Source organism: Rhinatrema bivittatum, chromosome 2 (assembly GCF_901001135.1).
Source record: "Rhinatrema bivittatum chromosome 2, aRhiBiv1.1, whole genome shotgun sequence".
In the NCBI taxonomy this organism is placed as follows: Eukaryota; Metazoa; Chordata; class Amphibia; order Gymnophiona; family Rhinatrematidae; genus Rhinatrema; species Rhinatrema bivittatum.
The window spans coordinates 725,986,463-726,007,919 of record NC_042616.1 but is presented as its reverse complement, the minus strand read 5'-3'; the positions used below and the strand labels follow the sequence as shown (position 1 = coordinate 726,007,919).

The following is a 21,457-nucleotide window of genomic DNA, read 5'->3' as shown; positions in this document are numbered from 1 at the left end:
ACACGGTCTAACACATTAAGTCTAAAAATGTAAAAAGTTCTTGGTATTAAACTTAAACAAAGTATATGAAAACATTTTGTTGGACCATCAATATTGAACAATGATTTTTTGTAATTTTTTTTTTTAGAATGCATATAAAAATCAGTCCACATCGTTCATAAATCATTATTTACAAATCTAAACAAGTAAAAAAAACTGTGATGTCACACCAATATCATTACTTATCTCAGTTTGTGAGCACTTAACACATTAAGTCACCAGAATGCTACTCCTTTGCTTAGAAATGTAACTTAGTATTTTTACTGAGGTTCACTGCAAAAGAGATTCAGAACTTAGTTTAGAGCATTAATTAGAAATGCAAAAATCTTAACCTGCAAAAAAAGTTAGGAGTCATTTCTCATTGTTAATTTGTGGGTTCAAAACAGGAGGATTCACTGCAAGATTTCTCAGCTGAATATACAAAATTTAAGTGGTTAGATTTAGGGCAGTCATTTGTGCAGTAAATTTAGCTGCTTAATGTGGAATATTGTGCTAACTGGCTAAATTCAAACACCTGCCCGGGAAATGCCTTCAACCTTGCTTTTTTTTTTTTTTTCCCCTGACTAAAATTGTGTGGAATGTAATTCTATTAGCATACATTTAGCCAGTAGGGAGGGGAAGAGAAGAAGAGTTTTTAAATGGGCAGATTTACCTGGCTTAAACCTGAGTTTAGATGGGTAAGTCTTTCGAAAAAAATTGAACCCTGAGCTAAATGCTGACCATTTACTGAAAAAAAAAAAAAACCCCAACAAAAAACAGCTTGCAACAAGCTTTCTCAATCTAAAATAAAGCTGTTTTGAAAATATGGATGATTATAATTTTTTTCCTCAAATTTAATACTAAACCTAAATATGGTTCACATGTCATATACTTCCAGTTCCATGTGTATATGTTCCTGTTTTGTGAACACCGAAAATAAACTCCCACTCTTTGTTATTACTTTTGCATTTTGGATCAAGTAATTAGTTTTAGCTGCCATTGCATACAACTAACACCCAATTAACTCCACTCAGCACCAGTCAGATAATATAATTGTCATCCTCTTGCCTCATGAATATATAGGCTAATCATATTCAGTTTACCGATCAGGAGCCAATTTGAATCACTAGGTGTACGGTGCAGGATAGTATTTACATTTATGATTCAGAAAACAATACATGAGGTCTAAAAATACAAACCATCCCAAAACATATTCTGGGATGGATGATTTCCCCCTGCTTTTTCAGGTACATGTACACAAACAGAATAAACCAAACTGAGCTTCTGTTAATCGTTTCTCTGGCGCTACCAAAGAGATGAATCGCTGTACAGACACACATAAGAGATGATCCTTGTTCCATGGAGCTTACGGTTTTAGTCAAAACACAAAGAAAAAACAAGGTTTCAGTAGCTAGTAATAATTAAATATGGAGACATTATGTGGCCGCAGTATATCCGAGTTTCTACATTCCATCATACAGCATTTTTGTATTTGTGCAGCAAAACACTACTCGGGGTTTGGCACTATGGCCTTGGACACCATGTCATAAACTCTGCTGCAAATCAACATTCTGAAATGTTTAGTATCTTTCTGCTTATAAAAACAAGTAGAAAAAAATTCAGTTCAAAAGTACAAACACTGGAAAAAAATTCAATTTTTTCCCCTTTTTTTTTTTTAAATTCAGTGTAAAAACTACTCTAACAGTTGTAAAAAAATTGGTACATTTGGCTAAAGTTCTATATAAATAGTTTATGTACAATAACTTTGCTAATACTCTAAGTTATTTGACTTTTTAAAGAAATAAAGTCCCAAAAAAACTGAGGAAACTAAAAACCCATCTTTGATGGTTCCTAGTGGAGTTTGTGAACACTGTCACACATGGTTCCTTTACAACATTCTCAGTGAAATTCGACATTTGCTAAATTTCCATTAACCAAGTAAAGCCTCATGGATATTTGCTTATTATAATCATATTACTACTGTGGAAAGTTTTTCTATTGCCATTTCTATAGTAAGCGCAATTTAGCTATTATGTTTATATTTGTGTTTATAAAATAAAGTTTTGTTATTCTCAGTGCTATTGGACAACCACAGTAAGTTTAAAGCTTCCCCAAATTAGGAGTGGCCAAAAATAATCTTGTTTTTTGTATGTTTATTTAATGGTGCCTACTCTTGCCACCAGGTTTCTTCACATTCTGCTAGAGGGAACCGATATGTGAGACAGCACTAGTACCATAACATTATGGGAATATTCACTGCAAGAGTGGGGCTGTAAGGGAGTGTTCAGCCCTTCCCTGAAATTGTGGCAGCCAGGCACCAGAGGATGCACTGAAAAAGAGAAGGGGGAAAAAAAAAAGAATTGAGGTCACTTTAAGACACACACTCTTGGGAGGTGTAGTCCCACAAGCTGTGGCCAGGAGCTGTCAGGAGGCAGATTGTGGTCTGGAGCTTGTCAGGAAGTGAGGCTAATTAATTAAGAGTCCTATTTAGAGAGCAAGAAGGTTCTCAGAGCTGCCTGGGCCAGAAGCTACCAGGAAGGCAAAAGATCTAGAAACTGCCCTGAATGAATGGGACTAGGATAATCAGAGAGCCATTCCACTCTGAGGGGGATATCCATTTAAGAGGGCTGGGCAGCCTTATCACCGATTCAGAGCTGTGGGGGAACCATTTGGCAACAATAACTTTTTCATTGATTTAACATGAGCTCAGTACTACTCACCACAAACAGGAACGCGATGTTGCCAATCATTATGAATGCCCCTGGGGACAAATGGGATTATGCCATCACAGATATCACCCGGGAGACCAACACAAAAGCTGAACTAAAGCTGCTGGTTGAGAATGGGACTTTGCTGAAAGACCAGAACAGTGAAATGGAGCAAGAGAAGTTACTGTTTGAGGACAGAGTAGCAGAATATACCATTCACCCAGTGAAAATGCTCAAGAGTTTAGCCAAGCTGAAGGATAAATATTAGGTCAGGACCACAGATCTCAAGGAGCACCTGTGGCAAGAAGAGGAGGAATGATGAGTGGGAAAAGACTTGGCAGATGTCTGGAGGAGACTCCACACACCTCAACGATCAGATTGAGCTCCAAAACCAGCCCACCTGAAGGAAGGACAGTGACAGATTGCACAAGCTCCAAGTGCTTTGCGAAGAACTGCAGAAGGACCTTGTGAGACTAGGAGAGTGGGTAGCTGAATAGCAGATGAAATTTAATATGGATAAAAGGAAAATAATCACAACTAAAGAGACACAATGTTGGGTTCTGCATTAGGAGTCACCACCTTGGAGCTCTTGTGGACAATACATTGAAATTCTCACAGTTCAGTGCACGGCGGCAGTCAGGGAAGCAAAGAAAAGATGTTGGAAAGTACAACAGTGTCAGTATGGAAACTTTGACTTCTAAGAAACACCAGTGAAGAGAGAATCGGAAAACTACGGTTATAAGGTTCTTCTACGAATTCCCATGACAAAGAGTAGCAGGTGGAATAAACTAGATTACCAGAAGATATTTTCCATGAATATCTCAGATTTAGAAAATGTTCTTATAACTAATCCTAAAGTTATATAGGGGCAGACAGGTTATGAGGTCTAATATAGTCAGGACAGACATAGGGATTTTTAAGATAACACAAGACAGGGGTCTTAGTATTTAGTAGGGTAAGTAAGATGGATATAACACCATATATTAAATGGCATAGAGCTGTCTTCTAGGAACTGATATGTGTGGATTGGAGTTTTAAAAGAAGAGATGACAAAGTATGGTCATTGACTATCCTTGAGGCTGTTTATTTACTTATTGGTTTTGTTATGAATCCTTTTGAAAGAAGAATGTTTTTGGTTTTAGTTCTTCTGTCTTATATTATTACCTGAATGGATGTCTGTTGTACTTTTGAATACCAAAGGAGACGCTAGTATTTGGTGTTTTTTTCTGTCCTTGACAGGGAGGGAAAGCAGGATCACTACTATCTTTTCTTGCGACTGTATATTAGATTTCATGTTTCTGGTTGGTTAAATTATAAAACGAATGTAGTAATGACCTTTTAGTCTGGTTTAAACATAAAAAGCCGGAAAATAGCCGGAAAAGGGTTTAGTGTGAAGCATGTGTTCAAAAACTATGGTATCTTAAGGGAGTGCATTGCCCTTCCCCTAAGACTACCAGTAGAGGATGCATTGAGAGAGTGGAAAGACAGGTGATTGCTTTAAGACACAGAATAATTAGAATCCTACTTAAGAGAGCACAGAATTTCTCAGGAACCTCCTGGGAAGGCAAAGGACCCAGAGACTACCTTGGGGGAGCGGGGGGGGGGGGGGCAGTGGCCTGAACAGATGGGGCCAGGACAACCTGAGACCCATCATGCTGGTGGGGATATCTGTCTAAGAGGGCTGGGCAGCCTGCTGCTAGGAACTCTAGTAGCTTGGCAGAGTTCAGTACAAGAGGTCGCTTGGCTATGGCAGAGAAGATATGCCAGCATGCATGTATATGCCTCCTGCACCTGGTTTAGGAATGCCTTGATGCTCCGTAAACTGGAACTGTGGGTTTGAGAGAGGAATAAGGGCAACACATGTTCCAGGAGCTTGAAGTCATGCCTGTTAAAGGCTAATGAGGTCAGGTCCTGAAGTCTGTTCAAGGCTATCCAGTGGAACCAGGAACCCAACAGTGTGAGAGCTTACAGGCTACTACCCTGAGTTGTGGCTGGTTTTCTTTGCTGGGCTTTCCTGTGAAGAGTACTTTTTCCCTGTATACTGGTGCACTAAGGATTAAAAAAAAATGAAAGCTTCACTCTTTTCCTCGTCATATGAAGTTGTTCACATGGCATCAACCAGGACAACGCCTGAAGAGACTGGAAGATACCAGGATACAGTATCACAAGGGCCAAGCATATCTTATTATGCCACTCTCCTACTAAGGACTATAAAGAAATCAAGCAAAAGGCGCTGGTGCATGGGACAAGATTACTTCTAAAATACAGATCTGTCCTGTATACTCTCTGGACTCTGTCCACGTCATTCTTGCCATGAATGGAAATGGAACGTTTGGTTTAGAACAGCGTGAGTGTGCGGTTTTAAAAACTGAAACCATTCATGTGCAGATTTTTACTTTCTATTTACTCAAGCACTTGAAGCATTGTTCCCAGGATCTTGATTTTTTCCTGTAGCTGAAGCAAACTTGCCCGGCATGGATACAGAGCCCTTGCTGCTGCCTGGTCGCGAGAATGTGGGGAGAAGAGAAAGGCTGGCATGTAGATGAGGAGTTTCAGTAAATTCACTTGCAACTGGTACTCTGAAATTAAGAAAGTTAAATACATGTAATTAATTGCCTACAAATTTCATGCAGGCAGTTCTTGTTTCAGCCTGTAAGACTAGCAACTGACATGCATTTCTATTAAAGCACATTTACAAATTAGTGCTCCCCACCCATCAACCCAAGTCATGGCTGCTAGAGAAGAGGCCGCAGCAGAGGATCTGCTACACCTCGAGCCAAACATGGACTAGCCCTTGCTGCTGTCACAGGGCCAAGAATGAGGGGGGAAGAGCCTCTGTGGCACCGAGCCATCAGTGGCAGTAGTTCCTAAGACTAGGGAACCCCCACCATTCCCCCCTTTGCCTGCCGCTGGACTGCCACAAGAGGAGATGATTCATCTTTATGTCACGACAGGTGGGACGGGTTTGGCCTGGCCGGCACACAGCTCATGCCAAAGCACCAGCTAAAATTCTTCCCCTCTCAGTCCAGGCCCCACAACAGCAGCATCAGCGGCTCAGCAAATATGGCGGGAGGAGGAGGCAAGATACTGTAACTTCTTCCTCCCCCTCCCATCTGAGCATTGAAACCTGCCAGCATGCTTAGGTTATGGGTTTGTCCATTTGCCCCCAAAACACCCACATCTGTGAAGTCACGTGTCTTAGAAGGATGGACAAATGGAAAATATAAGAGCATTTTCTATCATAAAAAGAGCTAAACTGCAGATCAAAAAGAAAACAAATATTGCTTTTGAAAGAAAAATATCGTAAACAAAAAAGACATATTACATTAAAAATTGTGCATGTCAAGTGACACTAAGCATTATACAAATGTATCACGGAATCTTCACAAACCTCCCCTCCCCCCCCCCCCAAAAAAAGGTGCAGCAGAATCTGCCCATGAGCTGCCAGGGAAACATGCTTAAAATCTCACACACAGTACAAGTGTTTTGGCTTCCCAAATAGCATGCCAAGGGGCCGATGCAATACAGCGTGCTCACACGAGCGCATTGTTTGACCCGCTGTCGGACGCGGGTTAAATAGGCGCTAATCCACCCCCTAATGCAATAGGGAGAATAGCGCCCATTTAACGCGCGTCCAATGCGGAGTGAATGAGTTAGCACTCATCACATGTAAATGCATGTGAATGAGGCTATTACCCATTCACTCCGCATTCAAAAAAATAAATGTGCAGAAAAAACTGATTTTCGGTACTTCAATAAAAAAACAAAACAAAACAAAAAACCCCACCTCGGCAGACTGTCGAGTTATGAAGATCGATGCCAGTAAACTCGGCATCGGTCTTCATAACCGGCAGCGCAACCCCCTAATTTGCATATTGCATGGTGCCCCCCCCTTGCGGGCGCCATGCGTACGCTATGAAAGCGGGCGCTGAAAAGTCAGCACTTGCTTTCCACAAAATTTATTGCATCGGCCCCCTAAGTCAGGAAAACCATCCAGACAAAAGCATCCAAGAAAACGGATTCATTTTTGGCTGTTTGAATCTAGTAGAATGTCTCACCTTGCTTCAGCCATTAGTTGCACACTGCCAGATAAGCTGCTTAATTTGTTGGCATTCCCAGTCTTACTTTTATTTTCTGTCTGTAGAGTGGGCACCTCAGAAGCAGATGGTGCTTGTGATGAATGTTCTCCTCTGTCATCATTTACATTCTGGCTGCAGGTTTCAAGGTTTTTCATGTCTCTTACTGATGTTTCTGGGGTGTTTTTCATCTCCACACATGCTTCTTGGCTTAAAAAATCATGATTAGTGATCGTCACTGCTGAAATTCCATGATTTGCCTTGACACCGGTACTGGTCCCCATTGACTTGGAAATAACCTTCAGTTTGTGTGAGCTTGATTTGTGGTGCTTCTTGTGTTTCATTTGAGAATTATGCTTTAAAAAGAATTCACACGATTCCTGAAGTACCCTTCTGCTCTCTTTGATTGGGCTAGGAGACAAATACAATAGTAGGTTTATATTTTTTAATAAGCAGGTATAGCAAATGTTCTCTACAATAAAGTGCTTAAGCATGCTCAAACAATGAAAACTTGATAGGCAAAATATTCATAACCCCATTAATTTTGTGAATGCTCATCAGCTATTCTCTTTGACAAGGCTCATATCTGCATAGGCAATATTTTTTGTGCATACAGTGCATTCAGAAAATATTCATATCCCGTCACTTTTTCTACATTTTGTTACATTACAGCCTTAATCTAAAATGGATAATATGCATTTTTCTCTCCTCAATCTATACAAAATACCCCATAATGACAAAGCAAAATCAGGTTTGAAGAAATTTGTGCAAATTAATTTGAAAAACAATGTGAAATATATTTACGTAAGTATTCAGATCCTTTACTCAGTACTTTGTTGAGGCACCTTTTGCAGTGATTACAGCCTCAAGCCTTCTTGAGTATGATGCTACAATCTTGGCACACCTGGATTTGGGGATTTTCTGCTATTCTTCTCTGCAGATCCTCTCAAGCTCTGTCAGGTTGAATGGGGAGTATCGATGCACAGCTATCTTTAGGTCTCTCCAGAGATATTCGATCGGGTTCAAGTCCGGGTTCTGGCTGGGCCAGTCAAGGACATTCACAGGCTTGTTCTGAGGCCACTCCTGTGTTGTCTTGGCTGCGTGCTTAGGGTCATTGTCTTGTTGGAAGGTGACTCTTTGCCCCAGTATGAGGTCCAGAGCACTCTGGAGCAGATTTTCATCAAGGATCTCTCTATACTTTGCTCTGTTCATCTTTTCCTCAATCATGACTAGTCTCCAAGTTCCTGAAGTTAAAAAGCATCCCCATAGCATGATGCTGCCACCATCATGCTTCACCATAGGGATAATATTTGCTAGGTAATGAGCAGCGCCTGGTTTCCCCCAGACATGACACTTGACTTTCAGGCAAAGAGTTCAATCTTGGTTTCATCAGACCAGAGAATCTTGTTTCTCATACTCTTGAGAATCTTTTAAGTGCCTTTTGGCAAACTCCAAGTGGGCTATTATGTGCATTTTATTAAGTGGTGGCTTCCGTCTGGACACTCTACCATAAAGACCATGATTAGTGAAGTGCTGCAGAGATGGTTGTTCTTCTGGAACGTTCTCCCATCTTCACAGCATAACTCTGGAGCTCTGTCAAGAGTGACCATAGGATTCTTGGGTCACCTCTCTGACCAAAGCCCTTCTCCCCCGATTGCTCAGTTTGGGTAGGCAGCCAGCTCTAGATAGCCTCTTGGTGGTTTCGAATTTCTTCCATTTAAGTATGATGGAGGCCACTGTGTTCTTTGGGACCTTCAATGCTGCAGCAATTTTTTTGTACCCTTCCCTAGATCTGTGCCTCAACACAATCCTGTCCAGATGTCTACAAACAATTCTTTCGGCTTCATGGCTTTGATTTTGCTCTGACATGCATTGTCAACTGTACGGCCTAATGTAGACAAGTGTGTGCCTTTATAAATCACATCCAATCAATTGAATTTACCACAGGTGGACTCCAATCAAGATGAAGAAACATCTCAAGGATGATCAATGGAAAGAGGATGCACCTGAGCTTAACTTTGAGTGTCACAGCAAAGGGTCTGAATACTTATGTAAATGTGATATTTCAGGTTTTTTTGTTTTTTTAATTAATTTGCACAAATTTCTACAAACCTGATTTCGCTTTGTCATTATGGGGTATTGTGTGTAGACTGAGGATGAAAAAAATGCATATTATCCATATTAGAATAAGGCTGTAATGTAACAATGTGGAAAACGTGAAAGGGTCTGAATATTTTCTGAATGCACTGTATGTTACTGTTAAAGAATCGGCAGTTGCTAAAGCCAAAATGCACAAACACCGAAAACTAAAAATTATATCATCTCTCTCTTCTTGCATATCTGTACCATCAACAGAAAAATCTCTTACTCTCTTTTGCGACTCCTGTTGAAGAAGTTTGCCCACTCTGAACAAGTCTTCCTACTTCCTACCCAGAAGACAGCCGAGATGCCAACAATTAGTGTCATCATGTACTTGATCAGAAACAAGGAGAGTCCAGGTCTTGCTAACGTTTTAACCTTAAAAATAATAAAATGCATATTTCACAAAAATTGACAAATTAAAAAAAAATATTAAGACATCTCTGGAAATGTTCCTTACCATCATTTCCTGTCCTATTAACTACTGCTCAAGGACTGGTGAGACCAGCAGAATAATTTTCAAAACAGAAGTTGTCACAGATCACATGACTCCAGTTTCATCATCTCCTCAGCAAATGCTCCTTTCCACTACAGTCGAGATAATGTAACAATACCTCTCAAAACAGTAACATGTTTGCTTGCTTTTTTTTTTTTTTTTAAGATTTCCATACATCAAAAGTCAAAGAAAACAAATTATGGATGGTACGACAATATTCATCAAAATGTATTCATTACTACACATTCTCATTCAACGCACTCCAGATTTAGATTAAAGAGAAAGTAATATTTATGTTTTGTAAATCTGGAATACAATAAGATACAAAATGAGAATATGTAGTAAGGAATACAATTTTAATGAATAGTATTTATACCATACATTAAAAAAAAAACCCCACAAAGAAAATAAATTAACACCATGCTGACTGTATAGATAAGCAGTTGCAGAGAGATTTTGGGATGGCTGGTCCTGACAGCTGGATGACCAGGAATATTCCTATAGTAACATGCCTATACTGGGTCAGACCAAGGGTCCATCAAGCCCAGCATCCTGTTTCCAACAGTGGCCAATCCAGGCCACAAGTACCTGGCAAGTACCCAAAAACTAAGTCTATTCCATGCTCCTGTTGCTAGTAATAGCAGTGGCTACTTTCTAAGTCAACTTAATTAATAGCAGGTAAAGGACTTCTCCTGCAAGAACTTATCCAATCCTTTTTTAAACACAGCTACACTAACTGCATCCTCTGGTAACAAATTCCAGAGTCTAATTGTGCGTTGAGTGAAAAAGAACTCTCTCAGATTAGTTTTAAATGTGCCACATGCTAACTTCATGGAGGGCCCCCTAGTCTATTATCCGAAAGAGTAAATAACTGTTATATTCCCCAGTAGTCAGAATGTGTGGGTTGTGGCACAACAGCACCTCATAGAGCAGCACCGACGGATGCCCATTTGTCTTTCCTGTGATGGATCATGAAGAAATGACTGGAAAACCCCATGTAGCTGCTTTGCATCCCTCTTCCACAGAAGCATATTCCTTCTCTACACGAGCTAGACATTGCTTTAATGGAGAAAACCCTGAGGAAATTGTGAAACCCCCTGGGCTGATATTCATCTCCAGGAGTCCACGGGCTCGCCATTCAGTGCAGGGATGCAGAATGTCCTCTGTCTCTTGTCTTCCCATCATCATTCTATTTCAGGATTTCTCCTTGAGGAGCTGGTGGCGAAGGGGGCGGGGAAGAGAATTACTCTCCTGGGTGCTGGGTCACAGTCACCGATTGCATTAACAAAAAAAATCACAGTGGAGGCTCAGCTGAGGTTCCAACATAGCTTTACTGAGATAGATTCAAGCATAAAGTGAACATCATTAGCAAGTCCAATCGAGAAGCAGTTCTTCACATCAAAGTGTTCTGCACAGATCTGTCTCTTTTCAAGTAGTTTCCCATCCACATCCTTTCCCAATCACAAAAGGTAGCTTTCAAGTCTCTCTCCAGCCTTAGGGTGGGCTGCTTGGCTGCCATTGTAAAACCAATTCAATTCCCAGTTTCCTCATACCTTACACTTTAGATGTCTTGAATAGATGGAGGGGTTTGGAGAAACTGCAGACAACACGTTTTGTACCTGACTCCTTGCAACTCTTCTTCCAAATATCTTTGTGATACTTCAAGTGGTTAACACCAGATTAGTACCACTGTTCTCCTTTACAGCTCTCATCTTCTACTAGAACACAGAGTGAATGTTTCTGACTCCTCAACAGTTCTGTGGTTGTGGATCTGAATTCCCCAGCTGAAGGAATTCAGAGGGACAAAACAAAAAAATAGGACACTACTAGAAGCCAATAAAATAAGAGAAGGGTAAATAAAAATCTTGCCCAACAGAAATAGGGGAAAGGAGAAAGAAATAGGAACTTAAAAAACGCTTTTGCCTTCTCCAAACTGAAACTAAAAATCCACACTGACTGCAACAGGCTCTGCCATTTGTATCAGGGAGCTGTTACCATGGCAATGACCCACAAGAGGGAGCTGAACACCAGGATGCTTGCTACTAACACTAGCACTCTGCCTATATGAATTTTAGAACATCAAAAGTACTGAGTAGGGGGGGCCCTTATTTATTTATTTATTTAGAATTTTTGTATACCGACATTCTTGATACAAATATCAAATCAGATCGGTTTCCATTATAACAAAACAGGCGCGGCTAAGGCGTTACATTAAAACAAGGTGTCCGAACAATAGAACGTAACTGTTAAGAAGTTGTAAATGAATGAATCGAACAACGTTAATAAACAAACAGGATAGCTAGACGTAACCAAAGAATTAAAAGGAACAAATCTGAATGTTACATGTAACAGCGAACAATGTTAATGGGCATGTCATGACTTGATGCAAGACACTACACACTTGCAAGACACTACACACTTGAGCAGTCTTATGGGATTTCCTGTAAAACTCAGTAGTACAAGAATTAATCCATCTGAAAATGGATGTTTAAGATGTTGGTCTTTCCTACCAGCACCAAACAGACTGAAATACTTAGTCTCTTCCAAATATTATTTCAATGCCCGCTTAAGATGCTGGTCATTGCTCAGTAGGCAAAACAATTTCCTGATTAACAAAAAATGAAAAGTAAACCTAAGGAACAATTCTTAATATATATCTATCTGGAAGGAACTGCAGAAAAGGAGATATGGAGGATAAGAAAAATAAAGGTAGGTTTAAACAAAATGATTAAACAGTGCTGCTATAAGTGCCTTCAACACCAAGTGGAGTTTTCTTTTGTATGCTTTTGAGTTTATTCAACATTCAAACTCCAAGAAGGTAGTAACAAACACCATGTCTGATAATTCTTATCACATCTGGATGAAAAGCTAGGGGGATAACCCCAGTCATATCTCAAGATATTTGAAATGACACATGAACCCCTTTTGTCTATTCACATAAAGGCCTACGTCTTGGCCTTGAAACCAAGAATCCATTACTCAAAGTTTTGGATCCTTGTATCACAAGGCAAACCATCTTCAGATAGCATAGTAAGCTTCATCAGCAGAAGATTTCTGGCCCCTAAACATTTCAATAATACTATGTGAAAAAACATAAGAACATAAGATTTACCATACTGTGTCAAACCAAGGTCCATCAAGCCAAGTATTCTTTTACCAAAGATGGCCAATCCAGGTCATAAATACTTGGCAGGATCCCAAAAGGTTGAGAGTTTCCTTACTGCTTACTTCAGGGATAAGCAGTGGATAAAGCAGTGGATATCCCTAAGTCCGCCTTAATAACAGTTAACAGATTTTTCTTTCAGGAACTTATCCAAATTTTTTTAAACCCAGCTGCACATATTTTACCATATCTTCTGGAAATGAATTCCGGAGTTTAATTATGCATTGAGTTAAAAAAATATTTTCTCCGATTTGTCTTAAATATATTATCTAGTAACTTCATTGCATGTCCCCTAGTCTTTTTACTTTTTGAAAGAGTAAACAACCAATCTGCATTTACTCATTCCACTACACTCATCATTTTATAGACTTCTATCATGTCAATTTCAGTTACTAAAAAAACAGGATAAAGTATGAGTTTCTGGCACATTTGGTAATCTGAATGACTCAGACACCTTCATATCCCTTAGCTCTGGAAATCAAGGCCTTCTTAATCAAAAGAAAGTGGACAAGAATTACTATTGTCTTGGAAAATTTTGGCTTTGCTAGCACTTGAGGAAAAATATAGAGAAGTGATATTTTCCAGTAGTGGGTAAAAAGCACTTGCAGCTTTCACTGTCATTCCTAAAGTGACTAAAGTATCTTGGAAGCCTCATGTTAACAAATGATGCTATCAGACCCATGATGCGTATGCCCCACATCACATCAAAAAGATCTTTGACTTGAATTTCCATTCCCCTGAAAGCTATTTGCTAAATCAGTCTGCAAACACATTCAAGCATCCCATAATATGGATAACTGACAGGGTTTCCAAATAATATTGTGCCCTCAACAGCATGGTGGATGTTTCCTGCATCGTACTGGTATTCCTTGTGTTTCCCTCCTTGTTCAAGTAACTGTTACAAGATTGTCTGACCTTATTCTCTCAGACCTGTGATTAATCTGGTCTTGGCAGGCCTTCAAGATTATGAAGGCCATTCTGATTTTCCGGACATTCATATGCAGGGGATTTACCCCCTGTGGTCCAAAGTCCCTGGACAGACTGGTGTAGGAGGCTAACTCATGAGACATACATCTGTTGTGATCTTAACCTTCTGTGGAGTATCTAGTCTTGTTCAGATTCAGTACAGAGAATTCCTCTCTTGAATCAAGGTCAACTGAAAATGGAGATACAGTCTGTGAGCAGGACATCTGTCTATTGGCCAACACCTCTCAGTTTTCACATAAAACCTGGCCCACAGGACAACTATGGTCAAGACTATGAATTCTAAAAAAGAAAAACCCCACAATCCAGAAGGTACCAGAAAAAAATGTTCCCTGGAAGGCTGAGAAGTCCTGAATTGGCATAGAACCTGGCCCTTAAGTGAGAGAGATCCTGAGATGGTGCCAGATAACTTTTGTTTCACTTGATAATACAGCCATACTTCAGAATCTTGGGGAACATTTTGTTGTGGACCTTACAGGATTACAGTAACATTCTGCCCCCAGATATGGAAAGACAAAGAAATTGCAACCCAAAATAAGATATCAGGGTTACCAACACCCTGATATCTTGTGAATATCCTGGGAGCCAAGGCAAGACCAATTTACAATGTTTTGTTCGTTTGTCCAAGGTGAACCACAGAAACCTCTGCTGCTATAGGAAACCTGAGATATGCAGATGGGCATCCTACAGATTCAGGCAGTATAGAAAATTCCCTGGTCAGACAGCCTGAATGAGAGAAACAAGAGATACCATTTTGAAGTGAGAGACCCTGAAACATAGTCAGCCTCCTCAGGTTCAGGTCTGGCCTGAATCTCCTGAACTTATGCATGACCAGAAAGTAATTGGAGCAGACTCCAGCAAAACTTTCTGCTTTGCCCTTAGGATAACTGCAATCATACCAAGCAACTATTCCAGTATACGTCACACTGCAGAGACCACTGCTCCTTCCCTGAGAAATATGGTGCTCATAAAGACATTCCTTGGGAGACTGAAAAGCTCTATCAGATAGGCCTGTTGCAGGATGTCCAACATTTATATAGCTGAAAGTTTTTCCCCAAGTTAGGAAGCAGCTTTTCAAACTTCCCTGGAGGAAAGGTTTCCTGTATTTGAATGTCCTAGAAGTCAGAATGGCCTCCCTAACTCTGAATGCCGGCTAATCAATTTATTTATTTATTTATTTACAATTATTTACTAGCTGCTTTGAGTATTTGGAAAGCAGCTAAAGTATTAGTAAATCGGATACAATAAGTCCTTGTCCCATAGTGCTTACAATTTAAGTGTGTACTTGCAAACAATGGGAGATAGTGACTTATCCATGGTCACAAGGAGTGTCAGTGGGATTTATTTTAAACCCTGGTTTTGCTGGTTAATGTGTGTTCAGTGTATGTTTCTGCTACTTTGTGATTTAAGTGATGTCAGACTGATGAGTGCCCCAGACAAGTAAATCAAATGTGGAACCAGCCAGCCTAACATTATTTCTTGGCATTTATTTGCTAAGGGTATGGTAGCCAAGTTCCTAGTGGATGCAGAGTATGATTCCATTTCCTTGTCTTAAAGGTGACGACTTCGGTACGAGGTTATATGCTCATTTATCCAAAGTGAAAAATCACAACTGGGCAGATGGGAAGGGCCAATGTGATCTTTCATTGCCATCATTTATTATGTTACATACAATGCAGCATCTCTTTGGGGTTAGGGGAAGATACACTTACTCTTCACACTACCACAGCTCAGTTCCTTACATTTTAAAGGAAAAGTCTGTCTAGTAGAAGGATGCATCCTGGCTGGTCCACTTCAGAGGTAGACGATTCCAGTCCTGGTGCTCCACAAAATAGTCAGGGCTTCAGACTATCCAAAATAAATACGCTTGAAATGCAATTACATGCAATGGAGGTGATGCATAAAAATGAATCTCTTGAATAATCAGTGTGGGTATTGTAAAAATTCCATACTCCTTGTCTAGCAGTTATATGAAGCCCTACAACCCAACGTGCTCCATATTCCCGGGACCTTCTAAAGCAAATGCTGCAATGCTTGCCATGGATGCTAATTCCCAAATGGATCATGCTGCACACCTCCCAATCCTGCATACCTAAAAGAAGCAACCCAAATGGACCAGAGTCCTACATTAACACAGAAATGTGATGGCAAAAAAAAAGACCATATGGCCTATCTAGTCTGCTTATCCATACCAACTGCTCAACTCCACAAGATCCCCTGTGTTTGTCCCATGCATTCTTGAATGCAGATACTGTCCTTATCTCCACAGGCTGTTCCATTCATCCACCATCCTCTCTGTAACTAAATATTTCCTTAAATTACTCCTCCATCTACCCCCTTTTCGCTAATTTCCCACAGCCTCCTTTCTGTTGAAAGAAACCAGTTTCCTGCGCCTTTCTGGTGCTTAGGACGGAGCTTTTGCCTAGTTTCTTTCTCCATGTTAAGAAACAGAAGTAGTTATTTGGGAGCTGCTAAGCTACAATCCTTCCTTATCCAAAACCCATAGAAGACTGCAGTGGAATGGACCATTATTGAAAATGAGAGTGCAGGCTGGAGTCATGTGACAACTTACAGTTTAGAAAAGAAATGCTGGTTTCAAAAACCTACAAAGTTTGACTATTGAGCAATGCAATAAAACATTCTAAAACCCTTAAAGTGCTAAGAAATGTTATGATAACTAGCAATAATCATCATCACAGTATGTATGTGCAGTTTGCTAACACTACAATAAAAATGCCAGATATGATTAACCTAGAATTCTATTAATTCTGAAGCCTGAATTTCACCTTAAGAACACAATTTTGTTAGGGATTCTTCCCATATTGTGTCCACTATTAAACTACTTGATGAACAGTACAACACTAAAGCTCCCACAACACAAAAAATTTGAGGACACTGTATGTGTTATGAGTCATTTGTCATCATCTGTAAATCTTAATGAATGAGACATGCAAACATTTTCCAATTAGCCAGAACTGATTGGACTGTATTAAAGACAGTATTCATTATTTACTTCAGCTCATTTTATCTTTGCACTTGTAATTACTGCAAGGCATATTTACAAATGCATGCATTTGCTGGTTCCTACCATTTCTTTCTATAAAATCTGGTAAATGTATAAATATGGTACTAGCTTTTTCAGTTGCCTAATAAAGAAATGGTTGTTCTAAAATACTATTTTAAGCAAAAAGGATATCTATATACAAATGTATCATTTGGCGAACTGGCTGGCTTTGTAATACCTTTCAATCAAAAGATTTCCGTGCCAGAGATACAGAGCTGAGTTCACCTAAAATTGCACATCCACTCAAGTGCACAGATCTAGCACTGTACAGGTGCAGCTCACACTACTCATACTTACAGTGATAGAGCAATGCATCATGGCAGGGAGAGGAAAGATGGACAAGAGGGATGGGAGAGCAGAGAGGGAGGGAGGAAGGAAGGAGGGCCCAGAAGAGAAATCAGCAAGGAGTTGTGAAACACAGGAGACTGTCAGGGAAACACAGAAGACCTGGATAATTATGTTATGATAGGGGAGAATGGGAGAGCGAGCAATGAAAAAAAAACCACTCTATACTGTGTAAAATATTTAAAAAAATATTTACAACTGAAATGCAGGCAGTGTGATAAAGGGAGGTAACAATGTGGGTTATCTTGGAAAGAGACTGAGCTGGCAGTGTAAAGAATGAGTAAACTATCGGGCCAAAAATAAGAAAAGGAAATAAAAGTAAGAGAAAGCAGAGTTGCTTACCTGTAACAGGTGTTCTCAGAAGGCAGCAGGATGTTAGTCCTCACACATCATTAGATGGAACCCCGATGCGGAAAACTCACGTCAAAGTTTCTAGAACTTTGACTAGGCACACTAAGCATGCCCTATACCACACGTCTACGCGGGGTCCCTCTCCAGTCTTGTAACATAGAATTATAATTAAAATAAAAAATAGGAGAAACCCAACTCCGCGGGGTGGCTGGCGAGTTTCGTGAGGACGACTAACATCCTGCTGTTCTCGGAAAACATCTGTTACAGGTATGCAACTCTGCTTTCTTTGAGGACAAGCAGGATGGTAGTCCTCACACAAGGGTGAATCCCTAGCTACAGGCTGCTTCCTAACACAAAAGGGGATCAACAGACACCCAACCAGGTGCCAACCGGCACAACAACAATCAACGGCAGAGAGAGGTCGGTTCCAAAGGACAGACTGGCCAAACCTATCATCGCATCTGCCATCCCTATCCAAACAACAATGAGATGTGAACATGTGGAGACATCTCCATGTCACAGCCTTGCAGATCTCCTCCATGGGAACTACTTGCATGTAGGCCACCGACATTACAATGGCTGACAGAATGATCCTTGACATGAACTCCAAGATGCAGTCCTGCCAGGGAATAACAGAAAGAGATGCAATCTTTTAGCCAATTGAACAGTGTCTGTTTGGTAACGGCAACATCCAAACTATTCCTATCAAAAGAAATAAAAGGTTGAATGAACGGTCTATGGGCTTCTGTCTAGTCCAGATAGAAGGCCAAGGCTCGCTTGCAATCTAAACTGTGCACTGCTCGTTCACTTTGGTGCGAATGGGGCCTGGGAAAGAATGTTGGCAGGACAATGGACTGGTTAAGATGGAAGTCCGTCACCATCTTAGGTAGGAACTTAAGCTGTGTATACAAAACCACCCTGTCATGATAAAACTTAGTGAAAGGTGTAAGGCCTGGAATTTGGTGATTCTGCGCGCTGAGGTGGCCGCCACCAAAAATATCGAGGTCAGATACTTCAGGTCACAGGAGTGCAGCGGCTCAAAAGGAGCTTTCATCAGCTGAGCTAACATCACATTGAGGTCTCAAGACATAGCGGGAGGCCTTAGGGGAGGCTTCAATTTGAGCAGGCCCCGTATGAATCGTACAACTAAAGGCTATACAGAGATGGGTGTACCATCTACACTTTGGTGCTATGTGCCAACTGCACTGAGATGAACTCTTACGGAGTGGGTTTTTAAGCCCGCTTCTGATAGGTGTAAAAGGTAATCAAGCAGTTTTTGTGTGGGAGAGAAGGACAGATCTAAAGCCTTCTGCTCACACCACATGGAAACCTCCTCCACTTAAGTCCATAGGATTTTCTATTGAAAAGCTTTCTAGAGGCCACCAGGACCTGAGAGACATCCTCTGAGAGATTGAGCGGTTGCAGGATTAACCTCTTAACATCCAGGCTGTGAGCAACAGGGCCTGGAGGTTGGGATGTTGCAACCTGCCTCAATCTTGTGTGATGAGACCTGAGGTAGTCCCTAGACTGATCGGTCTTCGGATGGACAACTCCTGTAGGAGTGGAAACCAGACCTGTCTCGGCTAATGAGGGACTATGAGGATGATAATCCCCTTGTCCTTGTGAAGCTTCAAGAGAGTCTTCACCACTAAGGGAATTGAGGGATACGCATACAGAAGACTCTTGCCCCAATGACGGGCAAAGGTGTCCGAGGCTGGTTTGCCATCTGACCTATACAGGGAGCAGAAACGAGGCACCTTCCTGATGCAGTGGGACACGAACAGATCTACGTCTGGGCTCCCCCAGGACTGAATATCTGATTCTCTACCCCGAGGTCCAGGGGCCACTCATGGGGTCTGAAGGCTCAACTCAATCTATCCGCCACCATGTTCTCCATCCCAGCCAAGTACATGGCCCTGAGCACTATCCCGTGGGAGAAGTCCCATGACCAGATCTGGACTGCTTCCTGATACAGGAGGTATGATCCCGTGTCTCAGTGCTTGCTGACATACCACATGATTACCTGGTTGTCAGTCTGGATCAGTACAACTTTGTTCGACAGCTGATCTCTGAAAGCCCATAGCATGTACCTGATTGCCTGAAGTTCCAGGAAGTTGATTTGACAAGAGCGTTCCTGAGCGAACCAGAGACCCCGGGTGCTGAGACCATCTACATGAGCTCCCTTCCCCAGGTAGGACGCATCCATGGTTAGGACAATTTGGGTAGGGGGACTTCAAAAACAGATCCCCCATTCCAGATTTGAAAGTACCTGCCACCAGGACAATGAGTCCCGGAGAGACGGAGTGACTTGGATGCAATCCTGGAGGCTCCGAGTGGCCTGAAGCCTCTGTAATCTCAGGGTCCATTGGACATGGACGGAGGCTACATAGCCCAACAGCCTCAACATGTGCCAGGCTGACACCTGCTGACTCTGCTGAAACTCTGCCACAATGGTAGTCAAGGTGACAGCTCTTTGGCCTGAGCTGTGTCTAGCAGGGCTCCTATGAAGTCCAATTGAAGCGACGGGCTGAAATGGGATTTTGGGTAGTTGAAAACGAACCCTACTGACTCCAACACTCAGATGATCAATTGCATGGACTTGACTGTCACTGCCTGAGAAGTGTTTTTGACCATCCAATTGTCTAGATAAGGGAAAACATGCACTCCTAGCCTGCAGAAGTGCTCCGCCATCGTGGTCAGGCATTTTGTGAAGATTCGTGGGGCTGACACTAACCTGAACGGCAACACCCGGTACTGGAAGTGCAGTTCTCACACCACAAATCAGAGATATTTCCTGTGACCGGGAAAGATCTCGATATGAGTGTATGCGTCCTTTAGATCGAGGGAGCACAACCAGTCTCCTTTTTGTAAAAGGGGATCAAGGTGCCCAGGGAAACTATCTTGAATTTTTCTTTTTTAGAAAACAGGCCCATAGGTATAAGGTGGGATGGAGTCCTCCTGTTTTCTTTGGAATCAGGAAGTACCTGGAGTAGAATTCCCATTCTCTTTGCCCTAGTGGTATGAGCTTGACCGTCCTGGCCATTAAGAAGAAGGAGCACTCCCCTAGCAGTACCTCTTGATGTGCTACTGGCCCCCAAAATGGGCATAGAGGACAATTTGGTGGGACACCCAATAGGTTCAGTTGATACCCTTGACAGACGATGGAAAGAATCCACTAGTCCAAGGTTATTCTGGGCCACTGGTTCGCAAAGAACTGCAGCCTGCCCCTTACCAGAGGGTCCAATGGCCTGGGTATGGGTGACTGGTCTACGCTCCCTACAACCCAGTCAAAACCCTGTCCCTGGTGTTGACTGAAGTGCCAGCTGGAGCTTGGGGGCTCTCGGGACGGCCACGGGAGCCATGACAGTGTTAACGGAGTGAGGGGGTGAAGGACAGTACTTCCTTTGGTGAAAGAAAGACTTCCTTGGCCCCATCTCACCGGCCTCAAAGAGGAAGAGAACGGGTCCAGAGTGCTGGCAGAGAGCTGTCGGAGGGTCTTCATGGTGGTCTTGAAGTTGAGCCACGACGTTCCTCACCCTATCTCCAAAGAGATTCTCCTCAGTACACGGCATGTCAGCAAGTCATTCCTATATCTCTGACTGGAGATCCAAGACCCTCAGCCATGCCATTCTGCGGGTGCCGATTCCCTCTACAGAGACTCTCAGTGCCATCTTAAAGACACTGTAGGTTGCTTGGACTTCGTGTTTTCTGCACTCCAGGCCCTTATGCACCAGCGTCTTGAGGGTGTCCTGCTGCTATTGAGGCAGCTACTCTGCCACCTCCTGCACCTGCTTCCAGATGTCCCGCGAGTATTGGCTCACGTAGAGCTGATAGGCAACAATGCGGGCAATGAGCATTGCACCTTGAAATCCCTTCCTCCCAAGAGTGTCCGTTGATCTACAATCCTTCCCCAGAGCACCGAGGAAAGAATCCAAGAGCGCTTGGTTCTCTTATAGGCGGATTCAACCCCCACAGAATAATGGGGCAAAATGACGTTCATCAAATCCGGCAGCCTTGACCCAGTCCGCCTTCTTATTAATGGGAGGCACCGTAAAGAAATGTTCCCATTCTCAGCAGCAGCTCAAGAATCTTGTGCACCAGGACTGCCACAAT

General features: G+C 41.9%; 1 protein-coding gene across 2 annotated transcripts in view; it reads right to left on the bottom strand.

Moving 5' to 3' along the window:
• Positions 1 to 552: 552 nt before the first annotated feature.
• The window catches only part of FZD6 (frizzled class receptor 6), a 95,354-nt gene continuing 74,449 nt past the window's right edge, over positions 553 to 21,457 (bottom strand). For both annotated transcript variants that reach the window (XM_029591853.1, XM_029591854.1), the window contains exons 5-7: positions 9,171 to 9,319; positions 6,785 to 7,213; positions 553 to 5,305 (exon numbers count right to left, since the gene is read on the bottom strand). In XM_029591853.1, coding sequence (XP_029447713.1) covers positions 5,134 to 5,305; positions 6,785 to 7,213; positions 9,171 to 9,319 — 750 coding nt within the window. In that variant the 3' untranslated portion in view covers positions 553 to 5,133. The remainder of the gene's footprint in view (positions 5,306 to 6,784; positions 7,214 to 9,170; positions 9,320 to 21,457) is intronic.